Genomic DNA, 17354 nt, shown 5'->3' with positions numbered 1-17354 from the left:
TCAGTTTCAAATCTGAGAAATGTTTTGACACCATCAAGTGTGTCATATGTGGCACGGTTAAATTTAAATGTGTCATCCAGAGGCAGCCATTCTGGAGCCACTCCCTTTTTTTATAGTGATGTTTGTAATACAGGATAGCTGTCTAAAATCCAGATCCCCCTTTTTTCCCCAATATGCATATGGAACACAACTAAGCCATAGAAGAGAGATGAAGAATACAGATTGTTGTAAAGAAAGTTTTTTTTTTTTTTTTTTGTCAACTAATCCAGTGCTGTTTAGGTCATAGTTCATTTTGTTGAAGTTTATAGTAGCAGTAAAGGATTGTGGGTGATGCAGTCCTCTGCATTAAAGGACCAAGGTCACTCAGTTGTCTTTAAAGGTGATGGCAGGCAGTGTTAGAGTCCTATCTCTTCGGCCGCCATTTCTTGGATATCGTCACAAAAATGAAACAATTACTGGTTCCTCATCGAAGTCCATCTGAGTGCATTTCTTCACCGCTGATAAGGTCCATTGTGCTGTGTAAGTACCTCCACCACCATCTTCTCGTTCTCTTTTTGAGACGGACTGGACTATCGGGTCACCTGAAACAGGGAGAAAAGAAGTAGGTCACTGAAAATAGTTCCCATGAAAAAGTGAGGATGTAGCCTTAAACCGTAAAGGTCACAGAGCAGAGTACAAAGCCACTGCTGGTAGTACATGTCAAGTGAAGGTTTAAATAATGCAGGGTGCTGCACCATAGCCCACTGTTTGGAAATAATCGGAAGTGATTCTTGTTGGTGGAGCACCAACAACATGGCTAGCGCGGTCTCTGTCTCCTCTGGCTAGACACTAAACAAGACACAGCTTGAATCGAGGCAGTCAGCCCACAATGCCTCACTCTCAGCGTCTGGCCCACTGCCATGTCATTTTGTCTGTTTGTCAAGACGGCTGCTCTAATCACATGGTCTCTTTATCTCCTCTGTCCATCTTTCCATTTTCTTTGCTCATGCACTCACTTTTGGTTTATATCAAGCTATTAGGAGACTTTGTCTACCAGCCAACAACCAAACAGACACAAATTGCTGTATAACTGCCAGTGCTTGGGCATGTAATAGGCCAGACTCTCCAATACAGTTTTTCTGTTTTCCTGCATGCCTTTTCTCTCTCATTGTGTTTCCCAGTGGCTTCCCCTCTCAGCCCCCAAAACATGCTGTCCTGCCTGTATTTCCTCTTGAGGGAGTCGGTCTTTTGTCCGACCCAGGTGCCAGCTAACAAAGTGTGAAGGCCAGCCATCACTGAAAGAGCTCAGAGGAGCCTTTCCTCCAAGCTGGCAGCTGAGACTGTTCTACTGTATCTGCTCTCGATGGCTCCAGGCCACCTTTCCTGGGCCTGCTCCCGTTGCCTTCAGGCATCTACTCCTGAGCCTGATCAAAGAGTCTGCAGGCGTTTGTTGTCATGCCAGTTCACTATGCACGCACACCGCTTCACACCACATCTCTTCACTTTAAGGTGCAAACTCGATGTCCCTTTAGGTGTTCATCTCCTAGCCAGTTTAAATATGCCTGTAGGTGACAGTTTCCGTGCCCAATTAGAAAGCGGATTTAGGTAGTTAGATATCAATTTACAAAGCACACAGGCAGTGTTTGAGTGTCATCTCTACGGACCCATGGGTGCCACCTTTTCTATTGCTTATTCCACAAGTTTTGACTACCTACACGTGGCTACACATACGGCCACAAGGCAGATGTCCCCTTCACTCCTACATTACACACACTCTTTATGACTCACTTAGTCACACAAGAGTAAATTATGGAAAGTCATTACTTAAATTGTTTGATCTTGATTCTTTTTTTCTCATTCTATCCATCTAGAAACAAAATGTTTGTATTGTTTTTATCAAGCAGAGAGGTGCTTGAAGAATATCTTGCCTAAAGAGGTTTATGGCACTTCCAGACTGCCACATCTGTTTAATGTGGATGTAAGCTGGCTATATAGGGATGGAATATACATGCGGATGAGACCTTCTTGTCATTTGTTTCTTAATATTTGTGTATGACTGCAAGCGTGTCAACGCAAATGCACACACTTGCTTTGCAGTGTATGACAGCTCAGTGGCTTGGGAGCCCAGCCGTGTCTGTCTGTTCATCCATATGATATTATTTGGCATTGATCGAGCTGTCTTCTATCTCCTCCCTCTCTCCTCCTTTTGCCCTCCTCCTTTCCTTTGCTCCCAGCCAGGGATAGAAGAAGGGAGGGAGAGTGCCAAGCCCTCTTTTGTGTTTTGCCTGCTCTGTTTAACATAAGCCTCTTGTCAGCTGACCACTTCCAATATTCCTGTTTTCAAGTGTTTTCCTTATTCTTTTATCACCTCTGACTTCAGCCTTTCCTCTCCACTTTCTTCTTGTTACTTGTTTCCTTTCTCGTCCATCTCCACCTGCCTCTCTCTTGCTTTTTGCTGCTCCTCGTGTGTGTGTGTGTGTGTGTGTGCGCGTGTCTCTCTCATCCTCCCATCCTCTCTCACTCCGTCCTCAATTTCAATTTACGAGCTGGTCTTAATGGGACTATAAGAGGACGTTCGATGCTATTGATCTGGATGCCTGCGCATCTTGACCTCAGCGTACCACATCAGACGAGGAAAAAAACATCACTCTTTTCATCATCAGGCAAACACGTCTGCTAACACGCTCAAATAGTGTACGCACACAACAGACACGCACAAGCACACACAGATCATTGATCAAAGACCTGAATGCAAGAGACTGCAAATATTTGTGCTCTTTTAAACTACGACAGAGTCAATGATAAAGCGATGCCTGGCTGAAACTGGTTTACTTTGATGTTGTTGAGGAAAATATAGATGTACACTTTGGGGTTGATTGAGCTAAATGCATGAGATCAGATATATGAAGCACCTTCCTAACAGCATTCACATATTCAGAAATTACATCATCCTCATATTTGATCACCTCTCATGTGTCTCCCTCTCCAGTTATGCCCATTACATACTCTTAGACCACTCTGTCATTTTCTGCTTGTATCTCCTTCTAGCTTTATCTCTCTGTGATAAATAAATTGGGAAAAGTTCAGTTACACCTATGAGCAGCCTAACACGATTTGAGCTGGGCCCAGCGCAGCAGAAAACTGTTTTGGGGTGAGAAGAAGGGGAGGGGCTGTTGAGGAGGAAAGAGTGTAATTTGAGGGGGGTGAGATCCACTTTTCTAGGTGAGAGGTGAGCAGACGAAAAAGTAGGGGAGGAATTTTTAATCAGCCTGGCACATCGGCGACTGTGTCTGAGTGTTTTAGAGAAAGAGAGAGTGGGAAAGAGAAAAGACGTGTGTCTTAAGCTTTTCTTATCCCTCTCTTTTACCCAAGGAGAGATGCACTCTCCCTCCTCCGACCACGCCTTCAATCAATTATTTAGGCAGAAAACAAAGGTCTGCACCCAGCCATGAATAATGGAAGGTGAGAAGGCAGAGAGAAGGATGGAGGTTAGAAACAGAAGCGTACAGTGACAAGAGGTGAGTCTCTCACAAATCCTCCAATGACAGACAGCTAAGAGTCTGCTCAGGTCAATACGATGCAGGGAAGCCAACAGGTGCCGATGGAGGCTGAGCATAAAGATATATAATGTACATCCCCACACACACACACACACACACACACACACACGCATAAAGTCAAAGACTAATGGAGAGTGCAGAAAAATTGAGGAACTATAGGGGAAAAAAAGGACCCATGCAGAAACTGCACATACTGTGTTACGGGCGAATAGGAGCATAAAAACTATCTAAGGACAATTACCACTCTAGTGTATCTGATGTGGCGAGTTGTTTTTGCATCGAGTCAGATGGCATGCCAGTCAGACGCAGGGAAGCAGGGCAAGTGGGAGTGAAGGGAATTGTGGTGTTCTCTCTCTCTCTCTCTCTCTCTCTCTCTCTCTCTCTCTCTCTCTCTCTCTCTCTCTCTCTCTGTGTGTGAGTGTGTGTGTGTTATTTGCCTTGTTCCTGTTGGCCTTGTTTTTCTTCAGAGACTGTTTGATGTTAGATCCAAGATGGGGCGGGAGGAGAAAGTAAGGAGAGAAATTGGGTGAGAAAAAGAATGATATGGGGTGAAAAGGAGAAAGAAACGGGGATAGGAACTAATAAAACAGAGAGGAGAAGGAGAGAAGACAGATCTAACACGATGGAGGTAGAAGTGGGTCACTCGGTGGTGTCTGACCGTGTATGTGCATGCATGTGTGTATAAGAGGGATGGGAAGATTGTGTGTGTGTGTGAGAGGGAAACAGAAATATAAAAGAGAGAGAGATTTATGTGCACCCCAACCTTTGTGGTCTTGACTTTGTTGCCTGTGCTGCAGCTCCATCCTGTGAGGTCTGGGAGAACCTTACACTCCTCACCTTCCATACATGGCTGCATCTGACACCACCACTTCTGGGCTACAATGGATGCTGGAGGAAGAGAGAGAGAGAGAGGGAGAGGGCAGCAGATATTTAGTATGGTAAAGACATGCCCCAGTGTTTATAGGCATGTTTTCATTCAGTGCCTTCATGGGTTTGCACACTGTATATCTGTGAATTTCAACATCAAGCTTTCCCTGGCCAAATTTCCATCCAAATGTAGTGCAAGTTTTAAATTAATTTCCAGAAATTCAGAAAGAGAAAATGTGGTTTACTGTGTGTTTCTATCTACCAACATTATGCTAATATTAGCAGTTGGACGCATTGAGATAAACAGTTGGTGGCCTTAATTTTCCAGTTGAGCGCCCATTAAATCACAGCAGAAGAAGAGGATGCAAAGAGATAATGTAATTTAAAAAAGCACCAGTCAAATCTCAAATGAACAAAAATGATGTGGTAAACTATGACATTTCAGTTTGTGTCATGTATTAATCTGAGGAACGTTACAGTCTCCTCATCAGTTCACACAGCTCTGACATTCAAGTCCCATGCTTCATCTGTGTCATTATTAATTCTGTTTCCGTTGCACTCTGCTGCACTTTGTTTGCTTTTATCAGTACACCAACTTTTCCACAGCAATGAAACGTAAAAACCTTTTTTTTTTTTTTTTCATCAACACAAACAGCATGATTATGATGACCTTAAAAGATCCTCGGAGAAACCAAAAAATTTCTAACTTTGAGAACACGCACACAGGGAGGTGCAAACGACTGTGAGCTTCAATTCGAGTCCATCAAAAGTAAAACACGTCGGAAAACTCTTCCCAAATACGCCATGCTGTGTTCACCACACAGCTTAGCTGCCTTTCTTTGAATCCAGTTTCCTTGGATTCAGTCCATTGATCAGTCATGTGACTGAAAGATCACCAAAGATACTAAACAGACAAACTAAGACCACCAACATGTATCTAAACATACAATATTACAACCTTCTTTTCAAAATATTTTTAAGTGTATATGATCTGTTGGACTAAAAATGCTCAAATCAGAAATCCAGGATGCCTCCATGTGGGACAAACATGAGGTTTATTATATAAAATTATACCATATGATTTTGAATTCTTTGAACATTGTTACACATCAATATCAAGATAATTATCGAGATATTGTCCACATGTCCCACCCCCATTAACCATCAGGGGAAAATGAAACTGAATTTTTCCCCTAAAGAAAATATTTTGAAAACATTTCAACAATAAAGAAAAAATTGTTATGTTCTGTATGTAGAGCATTTACTAACTGTAGATTATTACTGTATGTGTGGGTTTCATGGGCACTAGAGTCATGTGAATTTAATTAGTGCATTTACATTTTCAATTCACGTAGACAGAAAACAAAAAAAAAAGATCAACCTGGAGGTAGAATATACATGAGACAGCTGGGAAATGTTGTGATCTTTTAGGGTTTCGAGTTGATTTGTTCGCAAACACATCAAATCAGATAAAAATGAATTGATGAAGTGCGTTTGGCAGACATCACAGAGAAAAAGGCTTATAAAGACCAGATATATCAAAATCAAGAAGATGATTAAGTATCGCCACAAAGACAAAAGAAAATAAAAGAACACTCAACGTAAAAGCTGAGTGTGTGAATATATGAAAAATATCCTTTCTTCATCAGTCACTCTAAAGACTGGGTATTTGCCACAGTGAGTTACCAGGTAATTAAATGTTTAGCATGTAAGTATTGAAGTAATTGTCTCTCCAACTTAGTAACCAAATACTAAATCAATAGAGTCTGTATTCATTGACGCAATTCCCAGGAGATTAGCGACTCTTTCTGGGAGCGACGGTTTGTGTGAACAGACAAACTTTGCACTAATGTCTGAGAACTTTTCAAAGGATTTCTTAATAATCGGACGTTGCGTACATGTTTTGAACAGAGAAATCCCAGTGTACAAAGCTTACATAGACTTTCATCAAGTCATCATCATGTGGTCTGTCAGAATTTGTGTCAGTTCAGTGTTGACGTAATGCCAGCAAACAATTCACGAGTTTCATGGTTAAGAAACCCTTTCATAGGGCCATGAACATTTAGAGACTATTGCCGCTTACCGCTACTACTGTAATACATGCTAAATAAACCCCTTTATAAACAACAAACTTTTAGACGATTGACACATACTGTTACTGTGTTCATTGAACTTTTACATCTGTGGCAGTTCAGTAATTCAACCGTGATTTCTAATTACTACTTCGATAAAGTTGTACTTCTTGATTCTTTCCTTTCTTTGGGGTCATGTGAAGTCTCATTAAGTTTTAATGAAGACCAATCTGAGCCTGATTTCACTCAAAAGCAAGAAACAACAGGGCTGCAGATGCTGCAGGCTGTGATTTCATCAAGTGCCGCTCGTCATAGCTGCAAGTGGTGTGCACGTTACTGATTGTGTGGACACAGGAACAGTAGCCAGGGAGATTTTCCAGGTAAATCTAGGGTAAATTTTGTAGCTTCAAATTGTCAGCGCTACTGTGAAACAAAGCTCATCTATGTGTAAAAGCCTATATAAACGTTTGGGTGTACAGAATCAACCTTTCATTCGTTATCAACGAAGCAGCTCCAGACAGATAACACTTTCTGCAGATTATAATATTTGTTATTAGGATTCATGTTGGCAGAGCTTTATCTTCACATAACATTGACTGAAGTGCTAAATATAATAGCAGGAACACCTATTATTTCCCTATTCTGCCTCTCAGTTAAGAAACCATTATATTATATTAGAATTTGTTATATTCAATTTTTATGTGTATAATTGTAATTATTTGCTTGGCTGTGAAACAAAGATTACTTTTACTGTCTGGGATTCTGTTTCTTATACCTTTACATTTTTATTTGGTTAATAGCCAGAGTAGGCTTTTCATTATTTTTAAATTGCTTGTGGGTGCAATGTAACCCTATTCATCGTCTTTGTAGTTCCTCTGAATTCATCACAAAAGTATAATGGACAGAGGCTGTGTTTATAATTTATCAGGCTCCTGAAGTCACCGGCAGGAAATAGCGTCGGACAGACGGAGTACAGCCTCAGTTCGTCTGCTTCTGTTTCATGCATTTCTGTTCAGTGGCTACGAGAACACCCACAGTATGTTGGCCTCCACTGCACAGAAATACTGCCAGGAGAGTATCGACGTCCATGCACTGTCAAATCAAAGCTGACTTTAGTCATATATCAATTTTTATATCAATTTTCAATAGAGAGCAGCACGCACCAGAACACATGTTTAAAATGGACAGATGTTTGCAGTAAAGTTCAATGATATATTTCACGTAGGGACTCTGGGTCAGATAACACTGAGCTATGATTTCTAAATTCCACATTTGTAAGGACTACTGCGTCAGGACTGACGAGAGAGAATCACTTATATTTCAGTCAGAGATACTTAGGTGAGTGAATTGACCATTTAGAGCAAATGGCTCTGCTCTTTGAGGGAACTCTCAAAGAATTTGAGCAGCAGTGAGGCCTGTGCTGGGAGAACTAATCCCCCGCCCCCTTAAAAATACATACAGTAAAATCAGGAATCACAAAAATTGTAGCATGCAAGAGGGAGGCTGGGGTGGTGGAGGGAGCATGTCAGCAGAGTAAGAGTGAAAAGAATTATAGCTGCGTTGTGCCTCAGCTGGAATATGATTGGCTGTAACTAGTCACCTGGTAGCCAAACAGATTGACTGATACAGTGATTAAAGCATGATTAAGGCAGTGGACAGGGGGTGTCTATCTCTCCTCCAGAGTCCATGAGCCGATGGAAAAATTATGAGATGACAAATTTAAGAATTAACAATACGATACACAATGCTGTGTGATCACAGCCACAACCAGTTTAAAACAGTTTGATTTTGTCAACGAGGAAGGGATAATTTTACTTTTTGTAATAAGTGATAAAACTAATTATTTCCTCAATTTTTGTATTCCAAATACTGATCAGAGACCCCCCACATAATTAGGATACCTCTACTACCACACCAACACTGTGGGCTCCCATGTCCCTGTAAATACAACAGCTCATCACGGCTTTGATGACTGGGAGGACTTGGGGCCGAGTTGGAAGCAGCGTTGGGTGCTAACTCGAGCATTTTTCATCTAGTCCTAGTGTTGCCTGCTGTCAGTAACTTTATTCAGCACATGTGGTCTACATAAACTAGTATTGAGGCGTGTGGTACCATTATATTTTATGAGACCTCTGATGATTTATGATGCCGCTGTGCATTTTGAAGACAGCAGTGTAACTGTCGGGCAGCGTTGTACGTGGTAGTCTAACAGTGTGTGAATGTTGTGGATAGCTGGAAGCAGGCAGCTGTATGATTGGGGAATTTGGCAAGCTGAATTTGCATACACAATTTGGTTAGCATATCGTTTTCATATCAGCAAAGCTGAATCTCTTTTTTTATATTGTAAAGGTATATCTAAAGGTTAATCTTTACACCCCTAGTAGACACTACTGGGCTAATGCATGTGAGACTTCAGTGCTCTCCCTGAACTCACACTACAGTATTCACAGAAAATGACTGATCAGCAAGGAAACATTTAAAACCATGAGAGGTACACTTCTAAAAACAATGTGTGGTTCTGAGAGTAGGAGTGTGCAGATGCATACTAAATGCACACATTTAGAATAAATGCATACCATCAACACAGGAGGGCATGGCCCGAGTGGTGCCAGCAACCTGTCCAGGGAAGCAGGAACATTTGACAGTCTGAGATCTCTCCTCAATCTTGTTCTTGTTGCAGCAGCGATGGGCAGCGATCACCTCACACGTCCCTGCCTTCACATGCACTGTTGAAAGAGAGAGACACACGCACGGTTCAATATACCAGGCTAGCAACGGTGCTGCTCTTTTAACACTTTGCATTCGTTTTCAATCCAACATGTGATCTAATTTTGAATAGAAAGGAGTACGCCAGCAGACGGACAGACATGTCAGATAAGCTTTGTCGTGAACCTCTAAATCACTGCCCTCAGATCTTTTTTGAGCGATTCAGAGAGGCTTGATGTTGCGCTAATTGACAGCAGTTCACACAATTTAAAAAAGAATAAGCGAAACAATCAGAACTTTGTTGGTAGGATTGAGAAAAAAGAAATACACTTTGATGGAACAGATGTGCCAGGCACCGTTGTAGTCTAGTGCAAAATAACACAACCTTCTCCGAACACAGAAACATGAACATGATCGCTGAATAATGAAGCGACCTCAGGCTATGATCAGATAGACATGAGCCATAAAAAGACATATTTTAAAATCAGAAATATCATAATTTTAAGCATTGGATGTATTCTCTTGCTTTATTTATGCTGTGATGTGTGCACAAACACGAACAAACTATGTGCTAATGAAAAAATACATATTTTGGCATATTTTTGGCTCACAGACACTCACACACAGACCCATTTTTTATTACATGGCTGCTGCTACTCCTTCACTAAGATGTTAAATTTATAGAAAAATCATGTTTCTTGCTGCCCTTCTGCAAAACACGGAATAAAATAGTAACTTGGTAATTGAAAGACAGAAAAACAACCAGTGTTTAAATTAAGATATACTGATCTGTTTGTACTTTATAGAATTATAAGTGGTAATTAGCTGCAATACTGGTGAAAAATATAGATGTGGGAAGCTCCCTTCACGTCTTCTATAGCTACCACTCTGTATGCACTTCTATATACACAGACTTCAATCAGACAGCCATGTGGTTAATTAACAACAAGTCCACCCCGAGCACAGAAGTCCCTTGAGTCAGCTAAGAGCGAAGGAACAAAGAAATCACTCTACTTTTGAAGATTTGTGATGTCAACACATGGCCCTTTCATACCAGCCTTTCTTCAAATACATGAAAATGTCAAGGACAAACAATAAGCCTTGTCACGAGCACTGCGTGCAAGAATATAGTGTGTGTGTGTGTGTGTGTGTGTGTGTGTGTGTGTGTGTGTGTTTGTGTTTGTGTGTGTGTGTGTGTGCGCCAATGTACATGTATTATCTAGACTGCGTGTTTGTTCAGATATGCCTGACTTTGCCTTTAGTGCATGTTTGTGAGTGTACGTACAGTACTATGTTTAGTCTTAGGTTTGTGAAAGTCAAAGTCTGATTTGTGTCTTTTCGCTTTTAACACAGTTGTTGGAAGTTACTGCTATTTCCATTACAAAAGAGTCCACCCACAATACAACAAAGGGTGCACACTGCATGGCAATGAAAACTAAAGCAGCAAACAATGACTCTGCTCTGTCTTAAGAGTATTTAAAAGTGAGGCAAGCCAAACTGAAAGAGCCAGTATGAATATGTTAAACAGACTAACAGAGATTTGAAAAGTTCTTAAGTTGCTCCATTAATGAGAAAAAGACAAAGCAACAATCCAGCAAAGCCCAGTCCAATTAATATCTCAGTGAAAGGCACATTGTAATATCTCACCCACTGTGTGTCTGTTTCTCATCGTTCTTTCATGTCTTCTGATTTCCCTTTTGGCTGCGTTAGCAGTGGGGCCAGAGGACAGTGATGTTGGCTGACTGATCCGTCCACACGCCAATCCATCAATCCAACAAAAGATATCTCAACAACTACCGGACAGATTGCCATGACATTTGGTAAAAATCACCTAATCTTTTGTTCAGCGTCACAATCAGCACATAGTCCCATTTGTATACTAGAACAAAATCCACAAGTATTGAACAGATTGTTGTGAAATGTATTGTGTAAATGTATTGTTACCAGGAGATAAGAACTCCACATTTTGGACTCTCCAGGAGCTTTCCTTTGGGACCAGCCCCAGGTCTGCTTGTGACCCACTCATAGTACTGTATTTACTGGCTAGAATGCTGTGAAATTAGTTGTGGACATTAATAGTCTCGGGAGGATGAGCCTTACTGACCGCAGTGACCTTTTCTCTATTGACACACTCAGGATGCATTTATATGATCCCCAAAGGGTCTGTGTCCATTTTGATTGTTACATGACCTTTACTCAAGCGCCAACTTCAGGCCAAATGATCAAGTTTGTACACAAGACAATTATGGGTCAGTTAGCCATGAAATTTTCTCTATTTTTTCATCAACCCCGGAGGATGAAACTTCATTGATTTTGCTGACCCTGTAGCCAAAGCTGGACCGTCAACCAGGCAAAGGAACTGCTCGGGGGCCCCAGACCCTAAGGGGCCCCAAAATTTACTCCATTTCATTTGGGTCTACATAATTTTTTGGTTTAATTTTTAATTTTAGGACCTTTACTGTTTTCATCATTTGTAGTAATTTTTTTACATTTCTACATTTAACAATTACTTTCATTATGCATACGTCTGAGAATTATTATGTTTAATATTTTGCTAGATTTTTTGTGTGTAAAATATTAGAATGGCCATTATGATGCCCTGAACATACTCAAATGTCTTTTGTTCTCTGACCGCCACACCTCTCCGCCCTTTTTTCAATATAAACTGTCTTTGATCACCTAGCAGACTAATTGTTTCACCTGTACACCAAACCATTTATAAATGCATAATGTTTTGTAAACAGTGACAAAATGTGAATAAATGGTCAAAGGACCATCATCAGCAAAACTCTTACTCCGGCTCAAAGTACACATTCCAGCCTAAAGCAGCTGCTAATGGCCTTCAGAGCTTTACCTTTGTTTGATAATAATAGGCTACCTCTCGTTTTGCCTCTTGGCCTCACGCTGTCTTTGCACCACCCTAATTGACTTGCTTTTTTTCATATTGGCTTGACAACCCTGTTGGCAGATACACAGCTCAGAAAAATCCACAAACAGAGTAAATACCTTAACCCAAACCCCCACTGACATTACACACACCCCCTGGCCCGTTCTTAGGCTCAGCACCTGCAGTCGTAATTGACTCAGCATTAGTAACAGCGGCAGTGCACTGAGCTGAGCAGGAGCCGAGGGCTAATGAGGAGGTGGGGGTGAGATTTTTACTGGGGGAATGTAAAATTTCATTGAAGCTTGATTACACATATTAATGTTAACAGGTGGCAGTAGTTCTTCAGTATGGAGCACATGGTAAAATAAATATGAGCCGGAGCCATATGACAGGATGGTTGAGTGATTATTTTGGCACTGCTTGATATGTAGATATCTATAACAGACTGTCTTGCTTTATTTTACCCCGACTCTAATTTGCAGCCGAATTGTTGCCTGTTTAAGCTGTTTCCCTGAGAAGTTCATTTGACATCTTTAAAGCCAGTCCTGCTGCCAGGCCGTAGTTATGATTTGAAAATCACTCTCTGTGTACTGTAGTTGCTCAGACAGCAGAAATGAAGACATGGGAAACTGAGAGCTGAAGCCCCACTAACCAAAGTGTTCTAATTATCATAATTATTTTGATTGCTGCTATTCATATTTTTTTTTTTTTTTTACAAAACTCAAAGCTTTATTATTCATCCTGCCCGAGGTCTGGCTGTGGTTTTAATCAACCAAATGGACCTTTAAGTGTTAAACAAATTAAAATTGTAAAAACACATTGGACACTTTTTAAAAAGAGACTCTGTTCAAAGTGGCTTTGTTAACAATACTGATTTCACATTTCATAAAATGGGAACTGGCAGTATTTACTCTCCTCAGGCTCATACTGTGAAGTCCTCTCATATGTTGACTCTCCCTCAACATCAACCTCAATACGTTCCATTTTTCAACACCCAAAACGATACAGTTTGACGTGGGTTTGTGTTGAATGTATTGGATATATTTAAGAAGCATTTGGAGTATTTCTGGGATATTTTTTGCGGCAGACCTCTGTGGTTGTCAGTGACAAAATGGAAAGCATTATGGAAGGCTCCTGGAGAAAGCACATAATTTCAAACTGTAATTTTTTTTCTATGGTTTGACATGTTCCCACAAGAGGATGTTGGAGTGCGACTTCACATCAGGAGTGGTTTGATTTCAAATTTAAATACAAAGCAGGGAAAAAACAGAAAACATGCACCCAGATGTTTGCTTTTGACTCTTGTAGACGATCGCCTCCTCCATCATTCTCATGTGGAGAGGAAGTGGAAAAAGAGTAAGGACTTGTTTTTACTGGCATCATGCGATAGTCAGGATGTGTTGCTGCCGATGTTGGAATCGTTGTTGTAAACGGACCCTAAAATACACATCAGGGGCGTCTAACATAGAGCAAGATTAGTGTGTTATCCAGCTTCCATCTTTGGTCTTAACTCAGGTTTTCCTGTATCGCGAAGCTGGCTCACTGTTACCTGGAGTAGATCACCATGGTAACAGGTGTAGATCACCATGGGGACCCATGCTGCAAGGCTGACATGCGTCATAACAGATCACTCGAAAAAGCTCGAAAAAATCCTGACATGGGCAAAGAAGTTTACAATAAAGTGACATAATAAGAAAAGATGGTTTTATAAATACGCTGAATCATGTCCACTCTGGTTTAGAAACAGAGCTTCTAACAAACAAATGGAGAGTTTACAACTCTTAATAACTATGTTAAATAAATGCTGTTTCCCAGCAGGAGTCCTGACGGTGTGACGCTTTTACACCATTACTCCATCACTGCAGCTCAGAATAACGAGGAGACTTTGTTATGATAACTGGAAACAAAACCTACACTCTCTGTCTTTTATTAGAAAAAATAATCCACACCCTCTTAGATATTTACCATGATTATAAACGCACCATTTCAGTCGAATAGATCTCATCAGACATTAACAGCATTTCTCCTGATATCTTCTCTTCTCCCCCCTCCTCTCCACTTTGGCAGGAGAAACAGTCTGACATTACTTTAAACTTTTTTCTATGTGCATCACATTCTTATAATAGTTTGTTCATCATCAGGGAGAGAAGCAAAAGAAGCCATAGCTTTTAATATTTTGGAATTATTTCTATTGTTTCTACAGCTTTTTTTCTGTTCTACTTAAGTGACTGTACTAAAGTCCTACTTTCGACAGATTGCGTCTCCTATAATAATATTATATTGTCATATTTTACACTGTTACGCTGATGTTACTCAGCTGGATGTGCCTATAATGGGCAAATTTTCGAAGTAATTACGAAGTTGGAGGTCTGTTTGTCTGCTGTGAAAAGCGGGATGTCTTGAAATTTTTGAGAGTTAAAAAGTCGTCTGCTGGCTGCAGAGCCTTTTCCTATTTCCATTCTCTGGAACAACCTCCCTGCTGACATCAGACTGTCTGACTCTGTCGAGGCCTTCAAATCCAAACTTAAAACTCACCTTCACACCTTAACTTTCAGTTAGCTCCTTATTCTTTCACCATGTCAGGGATTGTACCTGTTGCCATTGTACCACCAGCGGGTTGGCCTCGGTCTTAATAAATCAGTTAAACCCAGTATATACAGTAGAGTCCAGGTTGTCCTGCCGACGAGATTACTGTTAACTTTCTGAAAACCATTGCATCATTCTGTTTGTTTATTCCCTCAAGCACCTGAGCATCCAGGCTGTGTGCCTCTCTCTGTTTCTTCTCCCTGTCTTTTCTCTCCTTGTCCTTCCTGTCCCCTCCCTCCCTCCCTCTGTCCCTTTCTCTCTCTCTCTCTCTTTCTCTCTCTCACAATTTTGTGCTTTCTCCCCTTTCTTCTCCTGTTGCTTTCTGAAGGTCTTTCTGCCTCTACAGCTGCAGAGTCTGAATCTGCGACTGAAAAACACCTGCTACAACTACTATTATGATTATTATTATTACTATCATTCTTCTTCTTATTATTATTATTATTATAATTCTCATCTTCTCATCTCTTTCTCTCTCAACCCTGCCGGCTGAGGCAGATGGCAGCCAACCCTGAGGCTGGTTCTGCTCGTGATTTCTGCCTCTTAAAAGGAAGTTTTTCCATGCCACCGTCGTGAAGTGCTTGCTCATGGTGAGGATTGTTGGGTCTGTTATCAATATTATAAAGAGTACGGTCTGAAAAGTGCCTTGAGATAACTTCTGTTGTTATTTAGCGCTATATAAAATAATTTAATTATACTCATTGCATTTCACCTTGTTGAATGTCACTTCACGCTGTCAGTATAATGAAATTTACCTGCAGATATCACCGCTTTATCTCATATTATCTCATAATATCATGTCACTTGTCTTTCTCATGAGCTGGTTTCACATGAGCTGGATAGAAAAACCCAGTTAACTGAGCCAGTTGACAGCCAGTAGACATCTAGGATCACTTTTTACTAGATCTGTAATACAGCCACAGATATAAGAATATAATAATACAACGGTGTCAACAGATTGAGGCTGTGTGAGATGTTAATAATTATCTGCCAAATAGTGAGACAAGCAAGGGGCTACAGACTCCAATAAACTCTGATAAACACTGTGCTAAATTGAGCATTACTCGCACAGAAGGACACACACACACAAATATAAACATATAGAAAATGTACACAAAGAATTTATTTTATCTGTCTGTGTGCATTTGTGTAAATATAAAACCTCACAATGGACCACCTCACAGTGTGTGTGAAGACTAATAATGCTGAGCCACACTTAAAAAAGAGTGTCCTGTTCAGTTTTACTTGGTGAGACTGCAGCTCTTGCTGTTTCATCTCTGCTTTACTTTTTTCCGCTCATCCATTCATTTCTGCTCTCCTCCCTTCTCTTCGTCTCTCTCCTCCTCCTCATCTTCTTCATCTATCTCACCTCGTCCTACCGCTGTTTCAGAAATGACCCCTCCTTTTCTCAATCCCTCTTAGCCACTCCAGCCCATCATTTTTCTTCTGCTCTCTCTTGCTCTTAGCACTGCACAGCAAACTCAGCAGGGTAGCAGACCATTATCCTCAATCACAGGCCCTAAATCAGAGAATTTTTACACTTTCTATAATGTGTTCTCCCTCTCTCACCCTGTCTCTCCTTGTCAATGTGTCTCTCCCTCTCGGAAACCCCTCCCATGTCTCTTGATGGCATGAGGACTTGTTACCCCTGCCTCTCTTAACACAGCAGTTGCTGTTAACCCCATTTACTAAGGATGACGTGCCACTAACAGACTAACACATGGACAGATTGCCCCGACGCTGAACAACCAGGAGCTGTGTGTGTGTGTGTGTGTGTGTGTGTGTGTGTGTGTGTGTGTGTGTGTGTGTGTGTGTGTGTGTGTGGACTCGCTGATGCACACGGAACACTGAGATAGCTCTCTTGGTCCCAGCGGGGTACTTCTTTCAAATGTCATTCCTACCACTGGGGACCTCTTTCTCTCTCTCACTCTCACACACACACACACAAATATAAATAAAGTATATATAGTATTGGGAACCTGCAGAAATGCAAAAGTAATGCAACAAAAACAAATGTATTTTCCGTCACCACTGTAAATATGTGAATGGTTCAGTCCATGGTGTTTCAGTCAAATGTTAGCATGGTCCATATAAAACAGTAGCAAGAGAAAGCTGATTCCCTATTCCTAAGCCATTGCATCAACATTTATAGTAGCAAAATTTCATATCAAAACCTGTGAATATAATGGAACAAACATGCCGCAATAACTGTCTGAGCCATAACAAGTCCTTGCAGTGCTTTTGCATAGAGATAACTTTGACTGTTGACCACCTCTTTGCAATGCTGACCTTTGAGGAAGTGGAGAGAAGCGGAGAATGTAAAGTAGAGCAAGCATATAGTTATGTTGCACCATCCACTTTTACAGTATATAACTGTTCTTTGGCCAGCGGGAAACATCACTAGACACACAAACAAAAGTGGCAACTGGACAGCCTGCGACTAGGTGCTATGTCACCAAGCTTCATGCCTTTCTCCCACCAGTTAGATGAGACATCCAAAAACAGTATGTTTATAAGCTTTGTCTTCATGACAAAAGAGTTTTTGCCACACACATTCATTAAATAGGAAACAGCTGTAAAACGAAGAATTTACACAATTACCAATTATTTTTTGAAGAATCTCAATCTGTCGATCCACTACATCCAGTATACCTTAAAAACTACAAAGAGTCATACTGACACATCGCCTCTGTGTGATTC

The 17354-nt window shown here is 40.9% G+C and overlaps 1 protein-coding gene across 1 annotated transcript in view; it reads right to left on the bottom strand.

Annotated features, from left to right (window-relative positions):
- Positions 1–230: 230 nt before the first annotated feature.
- LOC111668934 (chemokine-like protein TAFA-2) overlaps positions 231–17354 on the bottom strand; it is a 77873-nt gene continuing 60749 nt past the window's right edge. The window contains exons 3-5 of the mRNA XM_023425093.2: positions 9055–9204; positions 4303–4427; positions 231–581 (exon numbers count right to left, since the gene is read on the bottom strand). Coding sequence (XP_023280861.1) covers positions 570–581; positions 4303–4427; positions 9055–9204 — 287 coding nt within the window. The 3' untranslated portion in view covers positions 231–569. The remainder of the gene's footprint in view (positions 582–4302; positions 4428–9054; positions 9205–17354) is intronic.

Source organism: Seriola lalandi, unplaced genomic scaffold (assembly GCF_002814215.2).
Source record: "Seriola lalandi dorsalis isolate HSWRI2012SDOR001 ecotype SW California unplaced genomic scaffold, Sedor1 jcf7180002054767, whole genome shotgun sequence".
NCBI lineage: Eukaryota > Metazoa > Chordata > Actinopteri > Carangiformes > Carangidae > Seriola > Seriola lalandi.
This window is presented reverse-complemented; position numbering and strand designations above follow the sequence as displayed.